The sequence below is a fragment of the Lytechinus variegatus genome, chromosome 3 (assembly GCF_018143015.1).
Source record: "Lytechinus variegatus isolate NC3 chromosome 3, Lvar_3.0, whole genome shotgun sequence".
NCBI lineage: Eukaryota > Metazoa > Echinodermata > Echinoidea > Temnopleuroida > Toxopneustidae > Lytechinus > Lytechinus variegatus.
Window position 1 is genome coordinate 57,997,675 of NC_054742.1, and position 25,195 is coordinate 58,022,869.

Sequence of the window (25,195 nt, forward strand, 5' to 3'; positions counted from 1 at the left end):
TTTGGTGTATAAATAAAAGTAGAAACCCATATACTTACATATTAAATTGAGATGTGCGGATATCAACAACTTATCGAATTCAATACGATAAAACGTGAACATAATCAAGGAAACTAAATCAAAATTAAATATTTAGAAAAAAAATATGCAATTTTACGTATCAATTGAACGACAGTATTACATTAGTATCTTTTGTTGGATTAATATTTTGAAAAAAAACGTACGTTTTGTATTCCCAGTAGTGATGAACAGACTTTAAAGAATTGTGAAAAAATATGAAATATACTAAAGATTAAAAAAAAATGTTCTTGAATCTAGATTTGTGCATGAATCTACCAGATAGATATACAGGAGTGTTCATGACGCATGCATGCACTTTGGCAAAAAAAAATAGAACGTACTGCCAGAGTGGCGCGCGAGGTATCAGAGAATAAAAAAAAGCGGGAGAAATAGAGGCATAAAATCTTACAGGTAGCTATTTGGTCGACGACCAGAGTCAGGTCATGATTAGTCGTCAGGTTGTGATGCTCCAGCTCTGATCTCGTAGATAATACTTTTTAGGTTTTTCGACTGATTGAACATTGGCGATTAAGCTCTATTCTGGCTTGAATCATCGCAGACTGTTCAGAAAGTCGGTCGGAAATCAAACGATCAAATTTGGTGGATCATTTTCTTTTTGAGGCCTCGTCAATGAAGATGCGTTTGTGCTTTTGATCGAAAGAAAACAAGACAGATTTACAGTTTATCGACGAGGCTATATTAATTTCTACCTGTGTTGGGACTGCCCCCATCTTCTCATCTATAACCATGATTTCTCGGAGCAAGTCTATTATGTTACTCACGTGGTTCCTGTTCACTGTATACTCAAGTGAAATTCAAGCAAGTAAGTGAAATTTCACAATTATTTATTCTATTTCTGAAAACTGTTTCCACTTGGTGCTGGAAGTCATTTAGTGATAATTTCCTAAAACGTTAAATACGTCCTAGTTTATTTTTTTCAAATACAAGTTTACATAAATTCTAAAAAACTACATGATTCAAATATTGTGTGTTTTGACAAAGCATCTCGATCCGAGTAAACGAAAACAAATCTTTTTTCAACGAATATTTTAGTCGGCTTTTTGCCAGGGCCCTGGGAACGATTTTTGTTTTGCTGGGGGCGCTGAAGTAAAAATGACCACCCCCCAAAAAAAAAAGTTTTCACTAGAAAATAAACTTAGTGAAGACCGTTTTGGTCCCAAGAAATTTAAATCCGTCCGAGCAGGGGGGGGGGGTTATAGCAATATATTTACATGAAAATTCTTTTTTTTTTGAGGTGGGACCTCCACACCAGGGCTATTTATTGGGTATATAACCGTGTACATACAATCTTTCTGTAAAAAAAGGTATATGCCGATTTTTTCGATGGCTTTATAATGGAATGATTTATTGTGATATAAAGTAATAAATTGCAGTCAATAATAATATGCGAGCGACTGAAGCTAGCAAATAATATTTTCAGTAATTGGAAGATAAAAACCTCTCTCAAGTGGTGTGCAATATCAGTAGGTCCATGGTAATATTCACATCACGGGCAATGTACGAAGGTACATACTGTAAATGAGATATACTTCCATCTTTCAGTTATAAAGACCTATATTTTTGATGACCGAAATCGTATTTCAAGGGGGTGTGTATTGGAGAAAATGCAACGAGTAAGCGTACTGAGCGAGCCTTGAAAAGTTGCTTCAGTCGTTTAAATTGATGTGCATACATTCAGAATGTGATAAAGGTGAATTATCAATAAATTAAACTTTAGCAGAAAAGACAAAAATTACAAAGAGTAAATGTTAAGTTTTAACTGGCTAAATGTGAGATAAGAATGAAACAGAGGGATCATGCTTATCGGAATTAAGGGTGCTTCATAAAAATGGTTATTTAAAGGCCATCACAGATCATAAAAGCCGCGTGGAAATAGTACAAAGATGCAAATTAAAAGGAAAATGTTGCAGAAAGGGAAGATTTTAAGTAATCTTTAAGATTGCTGTATATTAGGAGGTGATGCAACATTCAAAATTTTAAACAAAATTAATATTTGAAATATTTATTATATAGATTGTAATAGAATTAATGTGAATTAATTTTCCTATAAACGGATAAAACTGTAAATGTGTAGGAAATATTGCTGTCCTAACTTGCCTCTGTCATGTCTGTGTTTCATTAACGGCAATTACTTGGTCAATCAGTGTCTCTTCGAAATTTAACATGTAGAGTATTCCTATATTTTTTGTATTAATTACCCCCACTTTCACAAAGATGTGAGGATATGACACCCCCATTGGTTTACGACCAAAGTTATAACCATATTTTAAAGATGTTGGTATCATACAATTGCTATAAATGGACGTTGTATAACCATACTCTCATGGTGCAGGGAATATAACATTCGCAATAAGCTAAACGTAGGGTTTTGCTTTGGCTAATATCTTGTAAGATTAGAATGGGCGCGGGAGCGGAGCGACCGCGCGAGGAATTAGTTTAAGCACTTTGACCGCATTGAAAGATGAATGCACGAATTAACAGTAGTGTTAATAATTTGAGAATAAAAAATATCCTTTTTTCTGTCTTGAAAAGTGGGGGATGACTGTACATGCCATCCCCCCGTGGCCATCCCGACTCTCTTCGAATAGTTGGGGGATTCATCCCTCCCAGGCCCCCCCCCGGGATTTACGCCCGTGCTCCAATATGACCAGAACGAAGCACCCTCTCGGAAAAACTTGGGGGGGGGGGGCTTCAGCACCCGAGCACCCCGCTTCCCAGGGCCATGTCTATTGCTTGAGAATATTTCTCTCAATCATTACAAAGCTTCGATTGTCCAACTAGTCGGTGCCTGATAATACACTTTGAAAAAAATGAAGGCAAATAAGAAGCGCCTACATAAGGACACACACCTGCACGATCAAACTTCATTGTTAACAAATACATATCATCATCATTATTATTAATATAACTACTACTACAACTACTACTACTACACTACTACTACTACTACTACTACTATACTACTACTACTACTTCTACTACTACTACTACACTACTACTACTACTACTATACTACTACTACTATACTACTACTTACTACTACTACTACTACTACTACAACTACTACTACTACTATACTACTACTACTACTACTACTACTACTACTACTACTACTACTACTACTACTATTATACTACTACTACTACTACTACTACTACTACTACTACTACTACTACTACTACTACTACTACTACTACTACTACTACTACTGATATCACTACTACTACTACTACTACTACTACACTACTATACACTACTATACTACTACTACTACTTGTACTACTACTACTATACTACTACTACTACTACTACACACTACTACTACTACTACACTACTACTACTACTATATATACTACTACTACACTACTACTACTACTACTTCTACTACTGCTACAGCAGATAATGATAATAATCACAATAATGATATTATTGTGATTATTATCATTATCATATTATTATCTACATTATTATTATCGTTATTATCATGATATTATTATTATATACTACTACCACTATACTATGGTCACGATATTAGGAAATTTGGAGTGTCGCATGCATGATGATTATATTCATGCAGAATGTACAATCGAATAGTTTGTCATAGATTCAACATTGAAAAGTACAGTAAATGGGCAATTGCATAATATCTGAAACCAAATATCTCTTACAGAAAACAGATCATGAATATTATATTCAAATAAATCAATATTTTGTCGGCATTGAAATTGTGATTTTTCAAATGAAAACGATTGATCTCTTCAATATCTCCTCGAATATGATAAATGTTAAGATTGATATTTTTCTCAGAACGACGAACAATATACTTAAGTCGTTTCGATAATGCGACAGTCACATCAGCGAAACCGACTCCAAACCGAACGATGTGATGTCATTGGAAATAATGTTATCGATTTGGTCGGTCTAGAGTCGGTTTGGTCGATGTGACTGTTATCAGGAAAAAAAGGCGTCTTCAATGGAAATAAAGAGCTGTTAACAAGCGGTGCATCTGGAATCGATAGAAATTATGATTGCCGCCTTTTCCTGTATTTTTTTATAATAAATAAAAGGATCACGTATAAGAGGCTCACTAGAATTTAAAGCATACAGCTGTCATCAACTTCCCCCGCATCAATCTTGCGTACAATCTCCAGACAATGGTTGAATAATTAAATACATTTATCTAAGCACAGAAGCGTTTTGACTGTATCACAAGATGTCGGTGTTTTACAAACCAAACGCCCACTTTCCATGCTTTCACTTTTTTTTTCATTCACAAGTTCAGCCGAAGGTTCATTCATGAAACCAATCCTGAATTCTGGCCTATTTTTCCCTCCTTCATTGACTGCAAAGAACTGCTCGCCGCCAAATAAATTATTGTGGCTGTGGGCCCACGCACAATTTTGGCGGGAAAGGAGCCTTCGGCGGGAAGACGATATTAATCTCAAATATACTAAATGTCCAGTTTCGATTGAAGTGAGATAATAGTATTAATAATAACGTTGGATTGGGTCACTTAAGCGTATCAAAAAGTAATTAAGTCTTTCTATCTCCGAGTGAACCATTCTTTTTAAGTTTTTAAGTTTACATTGAAACAAAGCAAAAAAAGATTTACAAATTAATTAAAATATCAACAAATAATTGAGATGATCTGTAAAGAAAGAAGCTATCAACGATAAGAAGGCAGAATTATTGTAGTTAAAGAAGCATTTTTAATATAAACAGGCAAAATAGGCATTGAAAATATGGCTAAAATTAATATGACTCACTTCTAATCATAATACGAGTTCAATATATTTTTTTAAACATAAAACGAATTGAGCTGTCACAGGTGTTTTCTCATACGATCATGGAGAGTGCATCCCCCACCCCCTTGATTTTTCAAGCGATACAAAACAAAACAAAAAACACAAAGGGCGATGTGAAGAAAGAAAGAAAGAAAGAAGAACGAAAGAGTTTTTATCAAAGATTACGTTTTGTCTTGTTATGATACAATATTACTATAAAAAAGTGAAATCCATCGAATTCGACTTCGCCACCCCTCATCCTAACGTTGGAGCACTGTGGCCCAGTGGATAAGTCTCCTGACTTTGAAACAGAGGGTCGTGGGTTCAAATCCATGCAGCCATGGCGTAGTTTCCTTTAGCAAGAAAGTTATCCACATTGTGCTGCACTCAACCCAGGTGAGGTGAATGGGTACCTGGCAGGAATTTATTCCTTGAAATGCTGGAAAGGCTGCTTGGGCTACAGCCGGGGTAATAATATCCAAGCCCTTTGGAAGCGCATATAGAGACGTTATTCATAATCGTTATACAAAAATTATTATTATTATTATTAACCAAATACCTCGGTGCCCGGCTCCCATGGACTGCCCGAGTTGCGAAATTACCTCCAAATGCACGTGTCTGGTAGTGTGCGCCATAAGGGAAAACAATAATATAAAATACTCAACTTGAAAAAAAAAAACACCTCTCGTAATTCAAGAGCACTTTTCTTAAATCATTATATGTTTTCGATTGATCTCTTTTGACTCAATAACAATGATACATGTAAAAGCTTTTTTTTCCTAAGCGCTTAGAGACATGTTTTGTGATAAGCGCTATACAAATAACGTTAATTATTATTATTAAAAGCTGTTATTTTGTAATGACCTCTTATTCATGTTATTTCTGAATTTTCCGAACAATAGCAAGACTCTAAAAAATGTCCTTTTTTATTAGAAAAGACATCAATCATATACAGTTGATAAATTTCTCTCCAATAACTATATTCCCCAGGGGCCAGTTTCATAAAGAATCTATTGTGATTCTGCTATTTTACTACCTTGGTAACGGGTAACAGCAAATCTCATAATTACAAAAAATACGATAGCTGAACGTCATCATTATGAAAAGGGCCCTAATGTGATCTGCTATCTTGAATTCAGAAGTGATTTGCTATGGATGTTTCTAGGTAAATCATTATCATGAATATCAGGGGCCGCGGAAGCGGGGGGGGGGTGGGCTTCAGCCCCCACTTTTTCCAAAACCGTGTACAAAACGTAAAAATGACCAGACGATTGTGATTTTTTGCATGGTCAGCCCCTCCACTTTTGGCTCAGCCCCCCCCCCCCCACTTTGGAAACCATTCCGCGGCCCCTGAATATGATACAGGCAAACCAATGACACCGCTTCTAGACCGATCAAAGCTATTACGTCATTTCCGATGGTATACCATCGGTCGGTTTGGATCCGCTTGTGTTTGTGCGACTGTGACATTACTCACCGAAGTCACCAAAAATAATTCTCGTTACATTAATCCCAAATAAATTTTATAGCTCTGGCACGTTAAAGCTGGAATAAAGAAGGCAAGATAAGACCAAGTACGTTCATATCTTCATGAGATCACAGTTAACACTTCCTGTTAAAAACATATCTGACATGACACGGATAGATAATAATAAAGGTTGAAAAAGTACAATCCGTCTGGATTTTAAAAAAGAAAAAGCATGCTCACACGGTCGCTATCTAAATATCGAACCTATCTTATAGCGGCCACCTGCTATAGTGAAAATCATGTGCCGCCAACATTGTCTCCTATTAAGATAATCAGAGAACCGGTCGATAAAGGCCTCCTTTTTTAAGTGGCCATGTTTTCTGTATCCCTTAGCTAACCTCAATAGACAGGTTTGACTGTACCTGTCCTGGTGTCCGTTGCAGGAAGAGTTGCGTTCAAACGCAAGTCAAAAAAATCAATTGCAAGTCCAAAATGCGCGCTGTTGATTGGTTGAAAATCAATTTGCTTATAGTTGCGATTGATTGCAACTCTTTCTACAATGGGCCCCAGATCGTTTACCCGACCGGATACTGCTAACAAATCAAGATATTTGTTTGCCAGCTTTGGGCATTAGGATGCTTTAGAATTCCGTGCGCGAATTACTTTCCTTCCTTGCGTCCATGCCCTTTTATTCAATCAATTCACATCAGTTATAACCATGGATAGCACCATGGTTATAACGGAGGGAGGACGGGAGGGGGGGGGGACTATTGGTTGTGAGATATTCCACTATCGATTTTAGTTTGAGGACACCTTACGCACGTTGTAGTTTATACAAGTCTCCTATAACGGCGGTCAAAACCCCCAGATGGTAACGTTTCCATGTCTTGTCTGATTGACGGATCGTCTTGATACAACCTGGGCTTGGGTCGGATAAAGTAATAGAGAAATTTACGTGAAAGGATGGGCAAGACGTGTAGAAAATGCCAATCCGTCGTTTGGGGTTTTCTGTTTTCTGTTAAAATATCAACTCCCGTAGGAACTCGACAAATCAGCTTTCAGTCGCATCAACTCCACGCTGGTATATAACCAATAATATTACATAGGAAACAGTCATTTTTACGTCTTAAGTTAATCTGTCATAGTGGCTGACCTTTTATAAATTTTAGATGACAGTAATTACTCTCGGGCCTTTTTGGTTAAAGTGGAGATAATGACCGAGCGGAGTTCGAACACGCAACCCCGCAATCATGAGTCCAGCGTTCTAACAACTAGACAACACGGCCCTTAGTCTTCCTTTCGAGACACGGGAGCAAACCTAATTGCACTCCTTGATTTCCTGGTATACAACTGCGCATGCGTATGTGGAGAAAAATCCAATTACCATGTTAGCTCAACCAAGGAGCTGTAATGTTAACATCGTTAATGGTAATGCAGTGCCCAGTCACACCGGCGAAATCAATTCCAGTCCGATAAAATCCATTGCGTTATTACCAATGACATGCTATCGGTTGGTTTGAGATCTATTTCGTTAGTGTGACTGTCGCTTAGATGTATTATGTGTGTGTGTGGGGGGGTGTGTGAGGGTGTGAGACCGGGCTACAGTCACATCAAGGGGATCGATTCCAAACCGACGTATAGTATGAAACTGGACATAACGTATTACAATATTATGCTCGATCGGTCTGGAGTCGGTGTCGTGTGTGTGACTAAGGCATAATGCGTGCTAAACATCGAGAGGGCCAGGTGAAATGACAGGAAGATTCGCAATTCAAATCACTCCTGTTTCCGGTGGTGTCTCTATTCATGTAGGTTTTGCGTTTGATGTCCCCCTAAAGGCTTTGTGATTCCGACTGAAGCCCATCTCTGTCAAAACCCGTCCTCGATCTTACCGAAATTCAATGTTTTTTTTCTCTCTCTCTCTCTTGGTATCATGCATGTACTTATCATAGTCACGTGTAACTAAAGCATCGTCAGTTTCCACGCTGATCTATTTGATAATTGAAACATGAAAATACAGAAGATGGCGATTTGACCAAAAAAAAAATGATTTACCTTTGTTTAACGGGCGAGTAACCAAGGTAACTCTAAATACGACAATGGTTAGAGATTGAATTTCAAATTGTTGAAATCTAGTAATCGCATTCAAATGCTGCTTCTAGCTTTGGGAAGTACTATTCACGACTATGAAATCGATGAATCTAGTGAATAATAAATTCGGAGACGGATTATGTAGGGGAAGTTTATTCCCCCCGAGACAATCTCCGTATCCCTTTCCGGGAAGAGAGATTCTAAACCCAACTTTTTTTCACGCAAAATGTCATTACCATGGCAACTGGTGACGAGGGAGAATAAACATATCACGTGACTAAGATATAAACTATTGAGTTGGTTAATGACACTCCACATCAACGGGTCCCCGGTGAGATTTCCTTTCATTATACGCCAGCGTATTGTGGGAGACGGTTTAAGAATACGGAGTGGCTTCAAACCGTTCCGGTGTCCGCAGGTGGGACGTAACTTAATTATTACTGTCGGTATAAACCGGGTGTTTATTCCGGATATATCATACTCGTCACATCGCTTTTCATCCATGCAAGGAAGAATTCATGATGAAAAAGAAACAAAAATAGGACGAGGGGGAGATGGAGAAGAAGGGGAAGAAGAGGAGGTATATAGAGAAGAAGTCTATATATATATATATATACATATACATACATATACATATATATCATATAAATGAATGGGTAAGTGAGTATCATCTTCAGATTTTTTCTAATTTTTACACCAATATACTATTTAGTGATCCCGTATTCTGGGGGCAACTGACCGACAAAACATTTTATTTTGACTGGGTTTTACTCACGGTGTTGGCTCTGTCGTATCAATGTAACCGGAAAATGGGAAGTACCTAATTGCTTTTCTGCGATTTTACTTTGCAAGCTCATTACCCTTTGATGTGCAATTACGATTAATTATTGATTCTAATCCATATACAGGGGGAGGGGTGGTGTACTTGGGCATCTAAAAGCCCAGAGATGTAAGCTCAAAAGACCATAAAAACATTTGTATTTAAAAGCGGGAGTGCAATGACACAGATCCCGTTTAGAGCTTTCCATGTCCATTAGTTTCACCGCATCATTGCTTGAGAAAACACATTTAGGCGTTCCATACTGTCATGAGGAAGATGAGAGAGAGCGCGCGCATGAAGTTTTTAAAAAAGTCATGGTTTTATGCGGAGAATAATCCCGTACATTGTTCCACAATCCCATTCCCATATTCTTTCGGTGAAGGACGATAATTATTGATGACTACAAGCTTGGACTTGTGTTGTGTATTTTCCAGGCATTTGAGAGTTGTGTTGAATAGGAAACACAGATTCCATTCACCCGTTTCAGCGTGGCTCCATTTAGAGTATAAAAGCCTACTCAATATTGAGATAATGGATTTGATCTCATTTTTTAAGATCAGAAGTTGAGAGTGGCAAACGATGGTGGTGCTATACGGCAGTGACGACAACTATATTCTTCTTATTCTTACTCTCATATCTCAGTCACAATTCCCCCTTCGGCGACCGTATACGGCGAGTCGAAAACAGCCATTTTAATAATTTTTGTACCAGCTACATAATATAGGTGGTTTGAATAAAAATTAATAATAAAACGGCCGCTATAGGGGAATTATGACTACACTCTAAAAACACTGAGTAAAATTTTACCCAAATTGAGAGAAAGGGAACATGCATGTTTGCTGGGTATTTTTTTAACCCAAAGTTAATGGCTATTTCAACGCAACATTGGGTAAAATTTACAACAAATTGGGTAGCTTTCTACCCAGCCAACATGCATGTTCTTACCCAATATTGGGTAAACCCTTTTTTAGAGTGTGAGGTATAAGGAAGGCGTGAACAACCTTTATACTTCTGTTCAAATAAAACGAATAAAGAATATCTTATCTCAAAAGTCGTATATAACTTTATGCATGAACTCATGACAAAAACGTTGGACGTCAAACATGTGAGATTGATACATGTTTTAATGACGAAAACTCATTATTCGTCACCATCTTTATGATACATGTAAAAGTGTGAGAAATCACAGGTCCAACCGCTTTGGCAACTCTCTTTTGAAAATATGCTGTGATTATATAAGTCATAATCTATATAATATATCCTGACACTCGAAAATGATATAAGTTTTTGACCAAGAACAAGCGGCTAAAACATCCCCCAGCTTAGGCTGATCAGACTCTAATCAGACAGAAAAGCGGTCAACCTGACGTGAATTACCTCTGACGTTCACCTTATACCATTACCCCCAACCAATTTATGCCATTTTCAAAGGAAAACATTAGACAGTGATTAGCGGCTGAGATTTAACACCACGTCATCAATTTGCCTCGGGCCTTTACCATCATCATTGAATATGACTCTCCTTTCGCTTTCAATTTCCTAATTAGGCCTTCAATGAATGAGGACGAGAGAAGTTGTTATTTTTACCTAATATTTCTCCTCTTACGATGAATAAGGGTATAGATCGAAAGGAATGAAATTGTGTTTTTATTTCACTTGTTTATTATTAGAATCATGTCTCCGCGATCATTTCTCCTTTTAGTCACACATTGAGTATTTTTTTTTCTTCTTTTTACTTTGGAGGAAATCAACTCGGAAGAGAATGACCCGAGTCCCGCAATAGTGCATTCACATCAGAAATCATTTTTTCCAAAATCACAACATAAATCGGTCTTATTGACACGATTTCGAATTTTTTTTAGATGGATCGAATTGTGATTGCTTTCATAACCATGACTGTATCCTGGGCTATATCTATACGTAAACCAATATTCACGAACTTGTTCTTTTATCCATGATAGAAGTAAATAGCTGTACAAAAAATACTTACGTCCTCAGCAACTAGACATTGGGCTGCAAGCTGTCGCCATCTGTAGTGAAAATTAAGAAAAAAAAAGAATACTTTTTAAAACTAAAAATTACACTATAAACATCAGAAGTACATATATGCATCGAATTCCCAAAGAAGCACCATCATTCTGTTTATGGAAAAACTATATGAGTTTGTTTAATTGAAGACACCACCATTTTGCTTTGTTCTTCCTTTTATACAGTATGTGCCAAATAAAAAAAAACATGAGCTATTTAAATAGAACATTGAAAAACAGTATAATTTCGTTTCATGAGCTTCTTATTATCAATTTCAAAATATTGAACTCAGGCTTGAAGGTGTATGTTTCGCATTCCCTATCACTCTTTGTCTAGAAATTCAAGCAGCTAGACTGTCAATAATGTGAAATGATTCAAGTCAAGCCATGCCAACCCCACGTATCTTTCGTGAAAGTAACCATGGAGATATCATCAAATGTTTTAATATCTCTATTAGCCTTGCTAAAAGGGATATAGTACAAGGACGAGTTTAAATCGTGAAATTGCATTTATGTTTTAATCAACGCTGTGTTATTTGTCATGACATGGACGCGAATAATCGCCATTGACATATTCCTCAATAAATCTTTTCTGGAATACAGTGCTGGATGCTAATGCCCATAGTCATACCAACGATACCAACATTGTAAAGCGCTGTGGAAACTTTTAAGCACATTGTTTAAGCCCGTCTCTCTAGTAAGTGTTTTTTTTAACTTAAAGCAAATTGTTTTAAACTTTTAAACAGGTTTTTTTTTACAATTATGTTGTCAGTATGACGGACGGGATTAAACAGCCTGCTTAAACTTTTATACAGCGTTTTAATATTGTCACGGTTTGTAGAGTTTGATTGGTCTAGGGTAGGTCCTAGTGAGTCTAAACTTGTAAAACAACCTTTACACTTAAATTTATATTTCAATAACAGGGGGCCGCGGAACGAAGGGGGGGGGGGCTGGGGAGGCTTCAGCCCTCACTTTTTTTTTCCAAAACAGACTACAAAACTTAAAAATGACCATCTGATTGTTATTTTCTGCATGGTCAGCCCTCACTTTCTGCTCAGCCACCCTCCCCACTTTCAAACTAGAACATCACTGATGTGGAGCTCCTCCGGCATCTTGCAAAGAAATTCAACACAACTTTTAATTTCAGCCCAGTTAACATTGTAGTGAATTATATTGGTGACATAAATTGAGGATGCAAAATTGAAATTGATGAAGAAATGACATAGAAGAAGCATTTTTTGTGATTTATGAATAAATTTCGTAAAAAATAAGCATACATAATTTTCTAGTCAAATTTTCTAAATTCTGTGTAGAACCTTGGTGAACCTCATGTAGCTCTCAGATGGAACAACAAAATGAATCACATTTGGAATAGTCTACGCGTTATGCTACTTACACTCAAACTGTCGAGGTGTACACAGTGTGATATTATCTTCATACTGTTATTATTTTAGCACTTTAACAGAGTGAATCACATCTTAACGGTATTAACTATGTGAACACACTAAAAAAAACTTAGACCTTGGTCAAACTCTGTGGTAAAATTATTGGAGGCAGACAAAATTAATGTCAAAATTTCGTTAATATTATATCTTTCGTATTCTTACTCCGTTCTTTCCACACGATTTAAATGGCGGAACAGGTCGTTTTAGCTATTAGTCTCGGATAATAATTGTGAATGATTTGAGCACTAACTGTTCCGACAAACTGAATTTCTTAGGTTATAGAGATTTGTGTCACGACTGGCTTTCCATACTTAAAACCACGGTTTCAGAACAGCGTATGGCAATCTCGAATTTGGAATACGGGCCAGTGTGCATAGTATTCTTTCCAGTTGGAATGTTTTACCCATTTCCAATTCCCCGCGAACCTTTTTTCCAAATTCACATAAATAAAAATGACAGCAGTATACCCACAGTGTGCCCCCGGTGGAGACACTACAAAAGAAAAATGTATCACATAACGTCATTATTTTGAAAGTTATCCAGTCAAAAATGACAGACTCTGTACTAAAAGTTGCAGAATTTCTTCCGCCGCAACTTAATGGCTGGGAACGCCACATCCAAATACATTTGACTGACGGTGGTTTTGTCCTTAAACCGCAGTCGCACAAGCAAAGCGGACTCTCTTCTATCGAGCAAAGATAATGCATGAATTACACAGTATATCGTACAATGTGCGACCGATTTCATTAGTGTGACATAACATAATGTGCGGAAGATTGTGGTTGGTGCGCTGTGAGTCTTATGATATCGTATCGATATCGAAAATGAAGGATTAAGCCCATGGGAGACTATCATTACGGAATAAAATAATATTGGTTCAACTTACACATGAAGAAAGAGATTGCTCCCGTGCCTCTTTAAATAACCAAATAAACTATTTGGTTTCACCTATGATATATTTTCGGATTTTAGATGGTGTTCATTTTACTGAAATTTAAGTTTGTTTCATAAGTGATTTATCAATCATTCAGAATTTCTCAGTGAGATTTGAAATAAATCCACATAGGCCAGGTCAACGCCGAGTTAAACTTTGGCTATAAATTGAAACAATCAAGGTTTATTTTCTAATTTTAAATGCCCCACTGGTCTAAAGCAATGGACGATGGCAAGCTTGTGTGTGCTATCTTTAACGATCTTAGGCGTGCGTGCATTTGACTCTAATTACCAAAATGTATTGCTAAATAAGCTTCAGTCTATCGGCTGTTCAGATAAAGCATTCATTTTGTATCTGAATATGAGGTCGCAATGTATCCAATATAATATATAGTGACTGCGTTATACAAATTTATCATATTATTAGTATTATAAATATATTTCTGGGAAAGAAGGTGTGTCGATAGGAGTACCACAATGGTCCATATTAGACCCACTACTCTTACTGGTCCTAATTTACGACTTGTCTAATGTAATAAAGGACGACTAAGGTACAATGTATGCCGAAGACACGACATTACCTTTATCATGATCCGATATAGAAGGTATATGAAATTGGCTTTGCAAGAAGATTTAAATGCTGTAATTCAATGGCTAAAGTGAAATAAACTAATACAAATTTTGGGAAAAAATATGATCGGAATGGATTCAAGATGGATTCATTCAATGAACAAAGATCTTTGATTCGACGATTAAACTCCATCTCTGAAGTTTATATGATTGAGAAAAATCATAATATCTCGCTTTTCTTGACAAAATAATATTTTCATATCTACAGTAGATGTGTCTGGTGTTTCCTACACTGTAAAACAACAAACGCGGTGTTGAAATTGACACCAGTTGGTGTCCCTATAAAAGAGGACCACACCTTGAGGTGTTCAAATTACACCAAACTTATGTATACTAATGAACACCACTTTCCGTGTTGTGTAATAATTGGGCATGTTCTGAATCATAAAAGAACGAGACACATTATGATCTCTGAAGCTATCGTGTATAAAAGGTAAGCTGTCGATGCAAATAATGGAGTGTTTCCGCTTCTACAACGCACGACAGATTAAAAAACATAGAAAATGTATTGTCAAATGTCCCTTCATGACAAAGCACAACCAAGAAATCTTTGTCAAAATTTGGTGAACCAAAACAGCAGTTTCGTCCCTTCCCCGGATAAACGATAAATTTGCAAATTTTCGTCAGCTTCGAAACTTGGGACGATATTGCTGTTTCGGTTAACCAATTTTCGACAAAGACCTCTCAGCTGTATTTTGTCATTTGACGGGTAGTTTCAAGACATTCGCTGTGTTGTTGAAGCCGTATCCCTTGCAGTTGCTAAAACTCCCTTATATAGACCAGGGCTCCGTAACACAAAGATTAGTGATTAATCGCAAAATGGACTGACCAATCAAGATCAATGTTACACGCACATTATAGTCTAAAATACTGATCAGGAACCAATCAGAAGCATTCTCTCATAATTGTTAATCATCGCTAAGCTTTGTGTTACGGGTTCCTGGTATTCCAACATAATATACAAATGATATATTCCGAATGTCAGCCGATTCGTATCGCCTGGTATATTTTGCAAGCATCATATCGGAATTCAAGGTTCGTAAAATGACGTTGCTAAGTTAATGGTCTGTAATCCCTTTTAGGCAATCAAGTAGGTAAGTCGAGAACAACTCACGTACATGATATAACCGTGTGGGATTTCTGGCTGCATCAATCTCAGTTCTCTTTCTCCTCACCGCTTTAATCAATCCCGACCTAGCTTCTCATTCAGGAGTTTCTTTAGGCATCACTCAAGCTTGCTGTACAAGATCACAAAGATTTCGTTTTCGCCCGCCCATGCGATACACTGGCTCTTTTGTTCGATCTGTTAATTTCATTTCACAGGCACGCGTGCTTCAGCCCTGGAAAGCTATTTTATAATTTGAGTGGCGTGCACAGTCATGTAGACAGTGCATGCTGTATCAGGCGTATGTCGTGTTTGAACGACTTGGCATGAAAAGCTTATTAAATGAAATAATTGGGCCATATTGTGTCAGAGTGATGATTTATCGATTTCAATTATAAGCATATCATTTTTTTTTTCTTTTTAAAATGGGTAATCTCTGAATTGAATTAAAAATCGATTCATCAAAATAGTATTTGTTTATAAAGTCATACTGAATACAATAAACAATACTGTTAAAATGAAATGCTAGTTTAGCACTTTAATACAGTGCTTGTATAGTGACTGCAATACGAGTGCTGATTTTCTAGTTCAAATTTGAACTAGAAAATTAGCACTCGTAGTGCAGTCACTATACAACTTACAAGCACTGTAAGTGCTAAATTAACACTTCATTTTTTACAGTGAACGATGTCCACATTTCTGTCATTTGAGTAATAATCTATCAACGTATTCAATAAAATTCATTGTTACTTTTGAGGGTTATTTTTATTTTGTAGGCTTTGTGTGTGGGTGTGTGTGTGCGCGCGCGCGCGTGGGGTGTGAGAGGGTGCACGTGGGTGTGTCTGTGTGTGTTAGATCAGAATTCAACTAATTGTTGCGGACTTGATGAAAAAAGGTAAACGATGGGCGCATACGGTTTGACTGTGGTTTGAATTAAGACTTTCTTAAAAGTATATCATGACTGTATATGAGTGTCTGTCATAATGGTGCACAGAGAAATATCCTAGGATAATAAACATATATTCATTAGAGCAGAGATCAAATCACACGCTTCTTCTTGACTGTTCAGGTGTGATTTGTAATTCAATCTCAGTGGATAAATATCAAACTTTAATCACTTTTGAAGGAAATTGCAACCCTACTCAAGTTTCCTCCGCCGACCGAACCTTGGTCGGAGAACCAAACCAAAAAATGTGGGCGGTGGTGGATATTCAAGAAGCGGTGCATGTAGCGGGAAAACAAGGCAGGTCCAAGATCGTCGCCTTGGGGAACCTCGCTGTCAGAATTGCCAAGGTTGATTTATCTCCAAATTGATGTGGGACGCCTCTCCCCTCCGCTACAGTCATATCAGCAAATTGTATTCAATTCCTGTCTAGACTGCATCATTCATAAAGAGAAGCTTTTCTTTTGCAATTTAACATGCCTTTTTTGTTGTGAGCACTTTCAACATTAATGATCCTTCTATGTGTAATAATGTTGTCAAACCACTATGATTCTATATTTTTATTTTACAAAAAGCATATAAGAGCAGGAGAAAAGAATTGCCAAGTATATAGCTGATATCCACTCAAATTATTCTTACATCAGTAGAATATTGTAAGTTGTACAGTAAGCGAAACTGAGATTTTGTCCTCGTTTTCTTCCTAATAGGTAAAGATCAAATGAAACATATATAAATTTATGAAAAAGAAATGAGTTAATTATACAATATGTTATAGGAAAGAAGCGGTAATTTGCACTGCCACAGCTTTGCGTTCGACTTCTGCGTTTTCTGTGAGTCGTGTTCGCACCAGCGTGACGTCGCTATTGTTCAGACCGCTAGCAATTGCTTTATGAAGGTAAGAAAAGGGTTCAAGCACGAGCAAAGATTCATGCATATTAAATAAAGCAATTGCTGAGGCATGATCATTTGCTTGGTTAGCAATTGCTTATGCTTGAAGCAACTGCTTGCCAACAATTCATACTTTTAATGCATCTGACTCAATGAAAGCATACTGTAAGTCGAAATCGACGTTAGAAATAACGTCTACATAAAAAGGCTGTCAAAATCTGAAATAAATTGCATCAAACTTCAGGGATAATGATCTTTTGACAGAGGATGATTGAACACACCTCAACCCACTGAAGGCCCTTACATCGGGAAAAGGTGAATGTCTCTGTATTGCTGGAGACCAACATAGAATCGCGTTTAGTTACATGAAGCAAAGTTCTCGCGTTTATCTAAGACACCGCGAGGCAATGATGGTGGCGGCTAAACATTACATTGGGTTAACAAAAGAAAAACAAATGAAGTAGATTCTAAGCAGGTAAGATGGACTATTAGCAATGGGGAAAGATATGCACGGCTCTCCATCACTTCCTTAGGGGGTTCTTACAACAGCATGTAGGAAATAATGAAGCGTCTCTCTCAATATTGCAATGACGTGAAGGGGGAAACCAGAAACGGGTTGCTTTGTAGGAAATACGATCACCGAGCCCCGGAGTAACGGATGCCCATTCTGTAATCACCCAAATGTTCTTCTGACTAATAAAAGGTCATTGAATACCTGGGGTTTACCTCCTTTGCTAATGGCCCTAGCCAGGAAATCAGCAAACACCATCATAATAGTATAGGAAGTAGAAAGATTTTGATTTCTTCGTTGGTGAGGCCCGTTGTGGTGAATCTGGTGGGAAGACAATTTCTTTTCATTCGCATGAAAGATGGCAGCTCTAGGGGGATATAATGGGTAAAAGTGAGGAAACCATTTCACTGATTAGTTGATGAAAGATTTTGGATTGTTCGTTCGTCAATGCAACATTATCCTGACGTCTTTTATCTTTTGAAGAATGATTCGTCGTTGTCTTCGCTGTTGCTGATGCTGATGCAATCACTAGGGTGTTTTCGCACCGTGACGCGGAACGAATGAAAAAACACAGCGAATGCATTGAAAATGGCCTTCAAATGACAATGAACAGCTGAGAGGACATTGTTGAAAATTGGTGAACCGGAACAGCAGTTTCGTCCTAAGTGTCGGAGCTGACGAAAGATGGCAAATAGGACGAAATTACTCTTGAGTTTAACCAATTTTATACAAAGACTTTTTGGTTGCTCTTTGTCATGAAGGGCAATTGACAATACAGTTTTTATGTTCTTGAAAGCGTTCTGCGACGAGGTGTGAAAATTCCTTTTTGTCGTTGGTAAAGAATAGCATTCCCAGTAGGTCTACAATCGCTGCTTTCCAGATGGTCTTATGCCACAATGATGTAATTCTTACTCGTATACAACCAGTTCGCCTACCAACCATATTGGTGTAATTTCCATTTAGCCCATTTTACAATCTTTAATTCTGATTTCTGCTTAGGCCTTTTTTTTCTCTTAAAAGTACTTGGTGTAACACCACTTTTAAAAGTCTAACATCACTTAGTCTATTACGATAAAATTTTACAAAAAGCAGTTTGATTAGGAGACGAAGTGGAAATTAGACATAGACAACTTTGTTATTAGACTAGATGACTAATGAACCAGAGTGGTATTATCTGAAAGCCTACTCCATTCCTAAATGTAGAAATCTTTAATTGGCAACCCTAAAAGGCGTTATTTATGAGAAAAGACTACTTTTAGTAGTGCTGAAAAAGTGATACAAATTATTTTTCCAAAAGACGTCGACAACGCCTGGGTGTTTGAAACGGGATCCATTTCGACGATTTGTGTAGCAGGACAGGTTGAAGAGTCCCCCCCCCCCTGCCCAGGGAATAACAGAAATTTGATTCATCCATAATTAATTTGACTAACTTGACTAGGGAAGCATTCGTCAACATTAGTTGTCGCAAGTTGGCAGATCTCACACCTTTTCTAGAATATGTTTGGCTGAAAAGCACTGTTATTATGTCGGATGAAATAAGACCTGTCGGTTAAGACCTCCGAGAAGTCCTTTTCCAGAAACGCTCCATAGAAGAAAAACAGAAAGGTTACTGACAATTTGTGATTTTATTTGATCTCATAGCATCTCCCATGAGAGTAATATTTAGAGAGTTTCGTCATTTACGTCATGATATCCCCAGCAGGTTTTACAGGTAATATGAGTAACGGTCACTCTACCTGTCACAATAGCCCACTCTTAATGTCCTCCTGATGAACCGTGTGTTCAAGGAACTGACATTTTCACACAGAAACGGCTAAAATACGTTCTCACTTCCGCACTTTCGTAAAAATAATATCATAAAATGGTATTGCCCGACTCAAAGCTTAATGATAAAAACTTATAATATCGTCTTATCGCCATATTTACCCATGGTAGCCACTTAAAGCTCCTATCAACAGTACTGTTCTCCAAGCGGGCCCTGAATCATAATTATGATGATGGTACAACCGTTCATTCTTAAATACTTGGCTAAAAGCCAGAGGATTCTGCTTTTAAAGTCTTTGGAATAACCTGATCAGGGATCGAACACACGACCGTCCGTTCTCGAGGTAGGCACTCACCGATTGAGCCAACACGACCCCCCGAAATTCGGTTCCATGCCTTGTGGTCAATGGTAGGCATAACCAGGAGCAGCCACCCTCGTATAACCACGCTGACTAGAATTTAAAAAAGAAAGTATAACGCCAAAACCATAATCAAAACGACAGCAATGGGAATGTACTCAAAGAATATTGCCACCGGGTTATTAGACCTTGCTGATGTCATTTACTTAGAAGTAATGTCAACCCAAAATTGCCAGTGGCCTTGTCTTTGTTCATGGAATGAATATAATCTTTGGACATCCATTACATGTGTATCACGTATCAATTCCCATATTATGCATAAGGTATACATCCCAATGTTTATTTCACTGTCGAGGAGCAAAACAGTATGATGAAAAATATTGTGACGGGTAGTTTTAAAACAGCACCAGGGAGCACACTGCCATATTGCAAGAGGAAAACAGGAAATGACAAACACCTTGTAGATTCCGAAAAAAATACAGGCACAAATGAAAACAAAATATTTTTACCTCGTAAGTATCACCGAGACAACGAATGAAGACAAAAATAGCTATAAACTATATGCCTTTACCATGTTTACATTGCTTTGTATTTTATCTTGTTTCTTTGGGGTTTGGTTTTTGTTTTCATTACTATTTTGGGCTTTTTAGTGCATGCCTTGTTTTCGTATATCGTTCAAGGAACTCTTTGCTTTTTGAAGGTTATATACTTCCGGTTCAAGTCAATGACAATATTGTATTTTACACTTTGTCTCCTTACTCCACCACTCTGTCTCCCCCCCCCCCCGCTATTTTTCCATCTTCCACCCCTCATCTTCCTAACTCGGTGTCTGTCTGTCTCGCACTCTCCACCACTCTCTCTCTCTCTCTTACCATTTCCCTTATCTTGTATCATCACACAGGATCGGTACCACACAGCGCTAAAGACAGTGCACAGGCACTAACCAATCCAGATCCGGAATCGCCGACGTCAATGCCCGATGTTGCCGGATCATCTTCAAAGGAAATACCACATGATACCGACGACGATGTCAACATCGAAAGTGCATACCATTACGATGATGGCAACAATGCGGAGAGCGCGTACTACTCGAACTCGGCTGACAATCAGAACAGTGGCGTGTATGAAAGCGTTATATACAATGACGAGGTCTTGGATGATGACGACGACGACGAAAAGGATGATGACGATGGTGAGTCAGTGCTCCATCAACAATCTGAAAATACTGGTAAATGATTTTTAATTTATCGCAGGGGGGGTTATAATAATGGTTGTCTGTACAGTATCAACCTTCCACATTCAAGGACCCCCTATTATCTCCACACACGCACGCACACACCCTCACATGCACACAATCACTGGCGCATGCGCACACGTTCACATATTCACACACACGTGCGCACCCAAACACATGACACATACCCAACATGATTATTGTGAAATACCCAAATTAAACGGAATAGAGGGTATTTCGGGATATCATACTGGCCCAATTGTCAAGGTACGAATGATACAGTCTACTAGTGATTCATATTATTGAATGATTAACACCACAGTCACACCAAAATAATTTTTGAAAAAACAATCTATACCGATCAGAGATATTACGTTATTATCAATTGCATATCATCAGTTGATTTGGAGTTTGTTTCGCTGGTGTGACTATAGAATTATTATACCGGCCACAATCAACTCGAACCAACCTTATTAAATTCATTCCATTGTAATTCTGTATCACCAAGGCAATAAACACGATGTGGAAACTGTTCTAGTAGAGAGCGATCAAGAAGACCACGGCGACAGTGACGACGTCGATGGCGTCAGTGGCGAGGACATCGAAGGGGAAATATCTAAAGAAGATGACGAAGAATCGATGGAGGGTCATGCAACGAAACCTAGCATCACTGAAGAGCAGATAGTGCGCTTAACAGCAGAGGTAATTTCTTCTTCTTTTGGAGGGGTTGGGTGGAGGGGTAGGGAGGGTTGAGACGGTAACCATAAATTCAGATATTCATGTACTCAAAATTGGCTGCCATGCACAAAAAAAAAACAACGATGGCATAACAATAATATTTTACATGTTAGTATATACAAAATAGTACTTAAAATATAAATGATTACAAAATAATTTTTTTGAAATATGAAATTGCACAACCACGATACATGAAAACACTTAAATAAAATATTTTTAACAATGCACAAACAAAAGTTTAAAAACCACGCCTGCATGCTGCGAGAAAGCTGCACAAAGCAGGCGACAGCCCAAAACCCACCGGTCACAATTTCGACACCAAACAGTGCTAATACAACTCTCGGGACCACAGCTGTCGTCTTCCTCTTGGGGTTAATTTTTATTCCTTTTTCAACCATGTTGCCATTTCTGTTGCCATCAGCGTCAGTGTATTTTAAAGAGCATTGCTTCGCATCACCTTAAAAAAACGTTCTTGCATTTTTTTTGTGCGTGTAATTAGTATTATGTATATATACCCTAACATTTATTTTCCTTGGTTTTGTAAACAGCCTCAGGAATAGACAAAATTGGTGAGACAGGAATAAAATATTTGTAAAGAAAGTATATCGCTGAGCTCCATGAACTACTTCAATTTTTCAAGCACGATCCCCCGTTGCCATTCATATTCATTGTTCATTTATTTTCAAGAACGTATGTATTTCTTATATAGTCCACGTCAGCTTGGTGTTCCTATTCGTCCATATGACGTCACAATCAACTTGTCTGGCACGAAGCATAACTATGTAGCTAGGGATGATTTTCATTTTTATTTCGTAAGAGTCATTCCTTTCTCACTCAACAATCCAACGCTTCATCATTTTCAAAATCTACTCCTGAAATTAAACATTAAAATCATTAAAAAGAACTACGATCAGGGTAAATGACTTTAATACGTATAAACATGACTAATAACATACAAAAACAATCAAGAGATATTTTTGTTTTCAAATTTAGCTTAGAGTGTACAAAAGAAAATGATTTGGCTTTGCGAACAATTAATTCATTCACCGTTTATATATGAATGAAAAAAAGAAAGAAAACCCGTTCAATGTCAGCATGCGGGTGATTATTTTTCTTCATAGGCCTTACTCAAAAAATGATACTTGAAGGTTATTACTGAAGTGATAACCATTAAACGTTTTGTCGAATGATATCGAAGAAAGGATTATTCATCTACTTTGATACAAATTGAAAATGGCAGTAAAGACATTCTTCATGTATGGGTTTTGACAGGCCATGCACAACAATTAAATGAATAATGAAGGGATGATTCAGCATTAATGGTTCTGATATTGATTTTCTTCTTACTTTAATAAACTAATGCATCTTCCAGTTGATGATAAATCAAGATTTTTTTTCTTAAAAAAGGAAGTCATATCCTATGACGAAGGTTCTCTGTTTACATTCATTTATGACATTGATTTTTTTCCCCTCTCTCTTCCTCCCTTCTTTAACAAATTTTATAAACATATATGAAACTGGATATTGATCTTTTTCTCTCTCTCTTCCTCCCTTCTTTCTCAAATCCTACAGACATATATGAAATTGAAGATTGAGTGTCTTGCCCAAGTTGTCAAGTTTCCGTTTTCCGCGCCCAAATGTGCAGGAAAGGTGAGTAAGCTATTGCAGAAAACTTTTCTATTCATAATCATTGGGGACCACGGACCCCCTCCCCCCCCAAAAAAAAAAAAAAGAGAAAAAACATAAATAATAAAAAAAAATCCGACCAATAAATGAGAAATAGAAAGAAAATAAAAAAAAAGGGTGAAATATATCAATTCCGAATATCATGTAAAAAAATAAATCACAAACTCATATTTTTTGGAGGCCTATTAAAAAGGTCAAAATTTTTACTTGCTCGCTTCGCTCGTTTGCAGCTCTTAAGAAAATTTTCTCCAAACGCCATGTCTAGCCCCTCAATTTTTTTAAACCACATTACGCCACTGTTCGTCGTTGAATGTATTCATTCCAAAATCCTCTGACAATATTCTATGACAATTCTCTGATAAGTAAATACAATTAATGTATAATTATATCAATCATTTCCCTTCGGAATGCCATCCTCTTTACTTCCTAGTATACATTCAGTGATTGGACTGTAATTTTTGGAAGGCCAATCAGACGTTACCAACACGAATTCTGTTTAATAGACCGGATAAGTATCTATGCCCAGTGCCTGGAAGTATATACAATCTCTCCCAGGACAATATCAACATGCTTCTATATTCCTTCCCAAAAGATTTCGTTACCATGGTTACTGCAAATAAAGAGTTAACTACGTTGATTCTAAACTATATGAATGAGGAATATTGGAAGAATACAATAGTAATGACGAGGGACGTGTATCGTAAGTACAATAATGCTGCTGCTTCCTTGGGAGTATATTATTTTGTTTCTTTAATGGTACGATTCGAAACGTTTATTTCATATCCTGATAACGATTTTTCCTTTCTTTCTTCCTTTTTTCTTAAGTTATTCCCTGGCAGGAAATCTCAGGAGGTCTTAGCTGGCCTAAGGGAAGACCTTCAGCGTGCAGAGAGCACATTCATCAACAAAGAGGCCGAGCTTATGAACGAAGATGAGCTCAAGGCTGAGATGGAATTGATTGAAGATGTCCTCAATAAAGATTTGAATCAAGCGAGTGAAAAGATCGATGATGATGACGACGGCGACGATGATGATACGATCGGTTAGTGAATGGTTTAGTTTCATTATTTTCGAAATAAACGTTCTTGCAATGCATCAAGGGGCGGCCATGGGGTAGGCCCGAGTGAGAGAGAGGGGGGGAGGGGAGGGGGTGACCACCTCCTTTGACATTTCAATCAATAAAACAATAACAAGAAGAGAAATGAAAACGCGGAAACGAAAAAAAGGAGAAATAAGAAGTAAGCGTAATGAACGGAAGGAATTTGATCACACACTTTTAAAAACGGAAAATGTTAAATGAAAAAAATAATAAAAACAGAAAATTGTACAGAATATAAATTAAAGAATCATTTCTAAATTTTCTGCAATATAACAGATCTATTTTTAAAGAAATGGGAAAAGGTTTTCTTAGATGAAATTTTGTAAGTTTTCATACACCGAAACCAATTTCCTGTCATTTTACACAGTGCACGAAAGATTACAGGTGTTCTCGAGGCTCTAGGAACTTTTGGGTTTTTTTGAAGAGACATAATGTTCTTAATTGAGAAATAATTGGGCCACCTTACTGGGCCGTATTGCAGGTATTAATTTCTTGTATTTTGTTTTGAAAGATGTTTGTTATATAAGGAACACATTACTTAGCAAATCCATCTGCATTTGGTCTTGCACTAAGACGATCATTATCTTA

General features: G+C 37.3%; 2 protein-coding genes across 2 annotated transcripts; both read left to right on the forward strand.

Moving 5' to 3' along the window:
- Window positions 1-472: 472 nt before the first annotated feature.
- On the forward strand, window positions 473-21,115 carry LOC121411470 (protein Tube-like). The gene is made up of 2 exons (XM_041604223.1): window positions 473-883; window positions 20,752-21,115. Exons 1-2 carry the CDS (start codon window positions 808-810, stop codon window positions 21,084-21,086), a joined length of 411 nt encoding a protein of 136 aa, XP_041460157.1. The 5' UTR covers window positions 473-807; the 3' UTR covers window positions 21,087-21,115.
- Window positions 21,116-21,117: 2 nt separating this feature from the next.
- LOC121412084 lies at window positions 21,118-24,689 on the forward strand. The gene is made up of 4 exons (XM_041604992.1): window positions 21,118-21,127; window positions 21,593-21,786; window positions 23,395-23,472; window positions 24,334-24,689. The coding sequence occupies exons 1-4, from the start codon at window positions 21,118-21,120 to the stop codon at window positions 24,553-24,555; spliced, it is 504 nt and encodes a 167-aa protein (XP_041460926.1). The 3' UTR covers window positions 24,556-24,689.
- The last annotated feature ends 506 nt before the right edge of the window (window positions 24,690-25,195 follow it).

What these genes read in the sequence shown, in the direction of transcription:
- LOC121411470 (XM_041604223.1), top strand. Translation starts at nt 808, where the DNA reads ATGATTTCTCGGAGCAAGTCTATTATGTTACTCACGTGGTTCCTGTTC. An exon ending in CTCAAGTGAAATTCAAGCAA is followed by an intron (nt 884 to 20,751) that starts GTAAGTGAAATT and finishes ATCATCACACAG; the next exon opens with GATCGGTACCACACAGCGCT.
- LOC121412084 (XM_041604992.1), top strand. An exon ending in TAGTGCGCTTAACAGCAGAG is followed by an intron (nt 21,787 to 23,394) that starts GTAATTTCTTCT and finishes CAAATCCTACAG; the next exon opens with ACATATATGAAATTGAAGAT. An exon ending in CGCCCAAATGTGCAGGAAAG is followed by an intron (nt 23,473 to 24,333) that starts GTGAGTAAGCTA and finishes TTTTTTCTTAAG; the next exon opens with TTATTCCCTGGCAGGAAATC.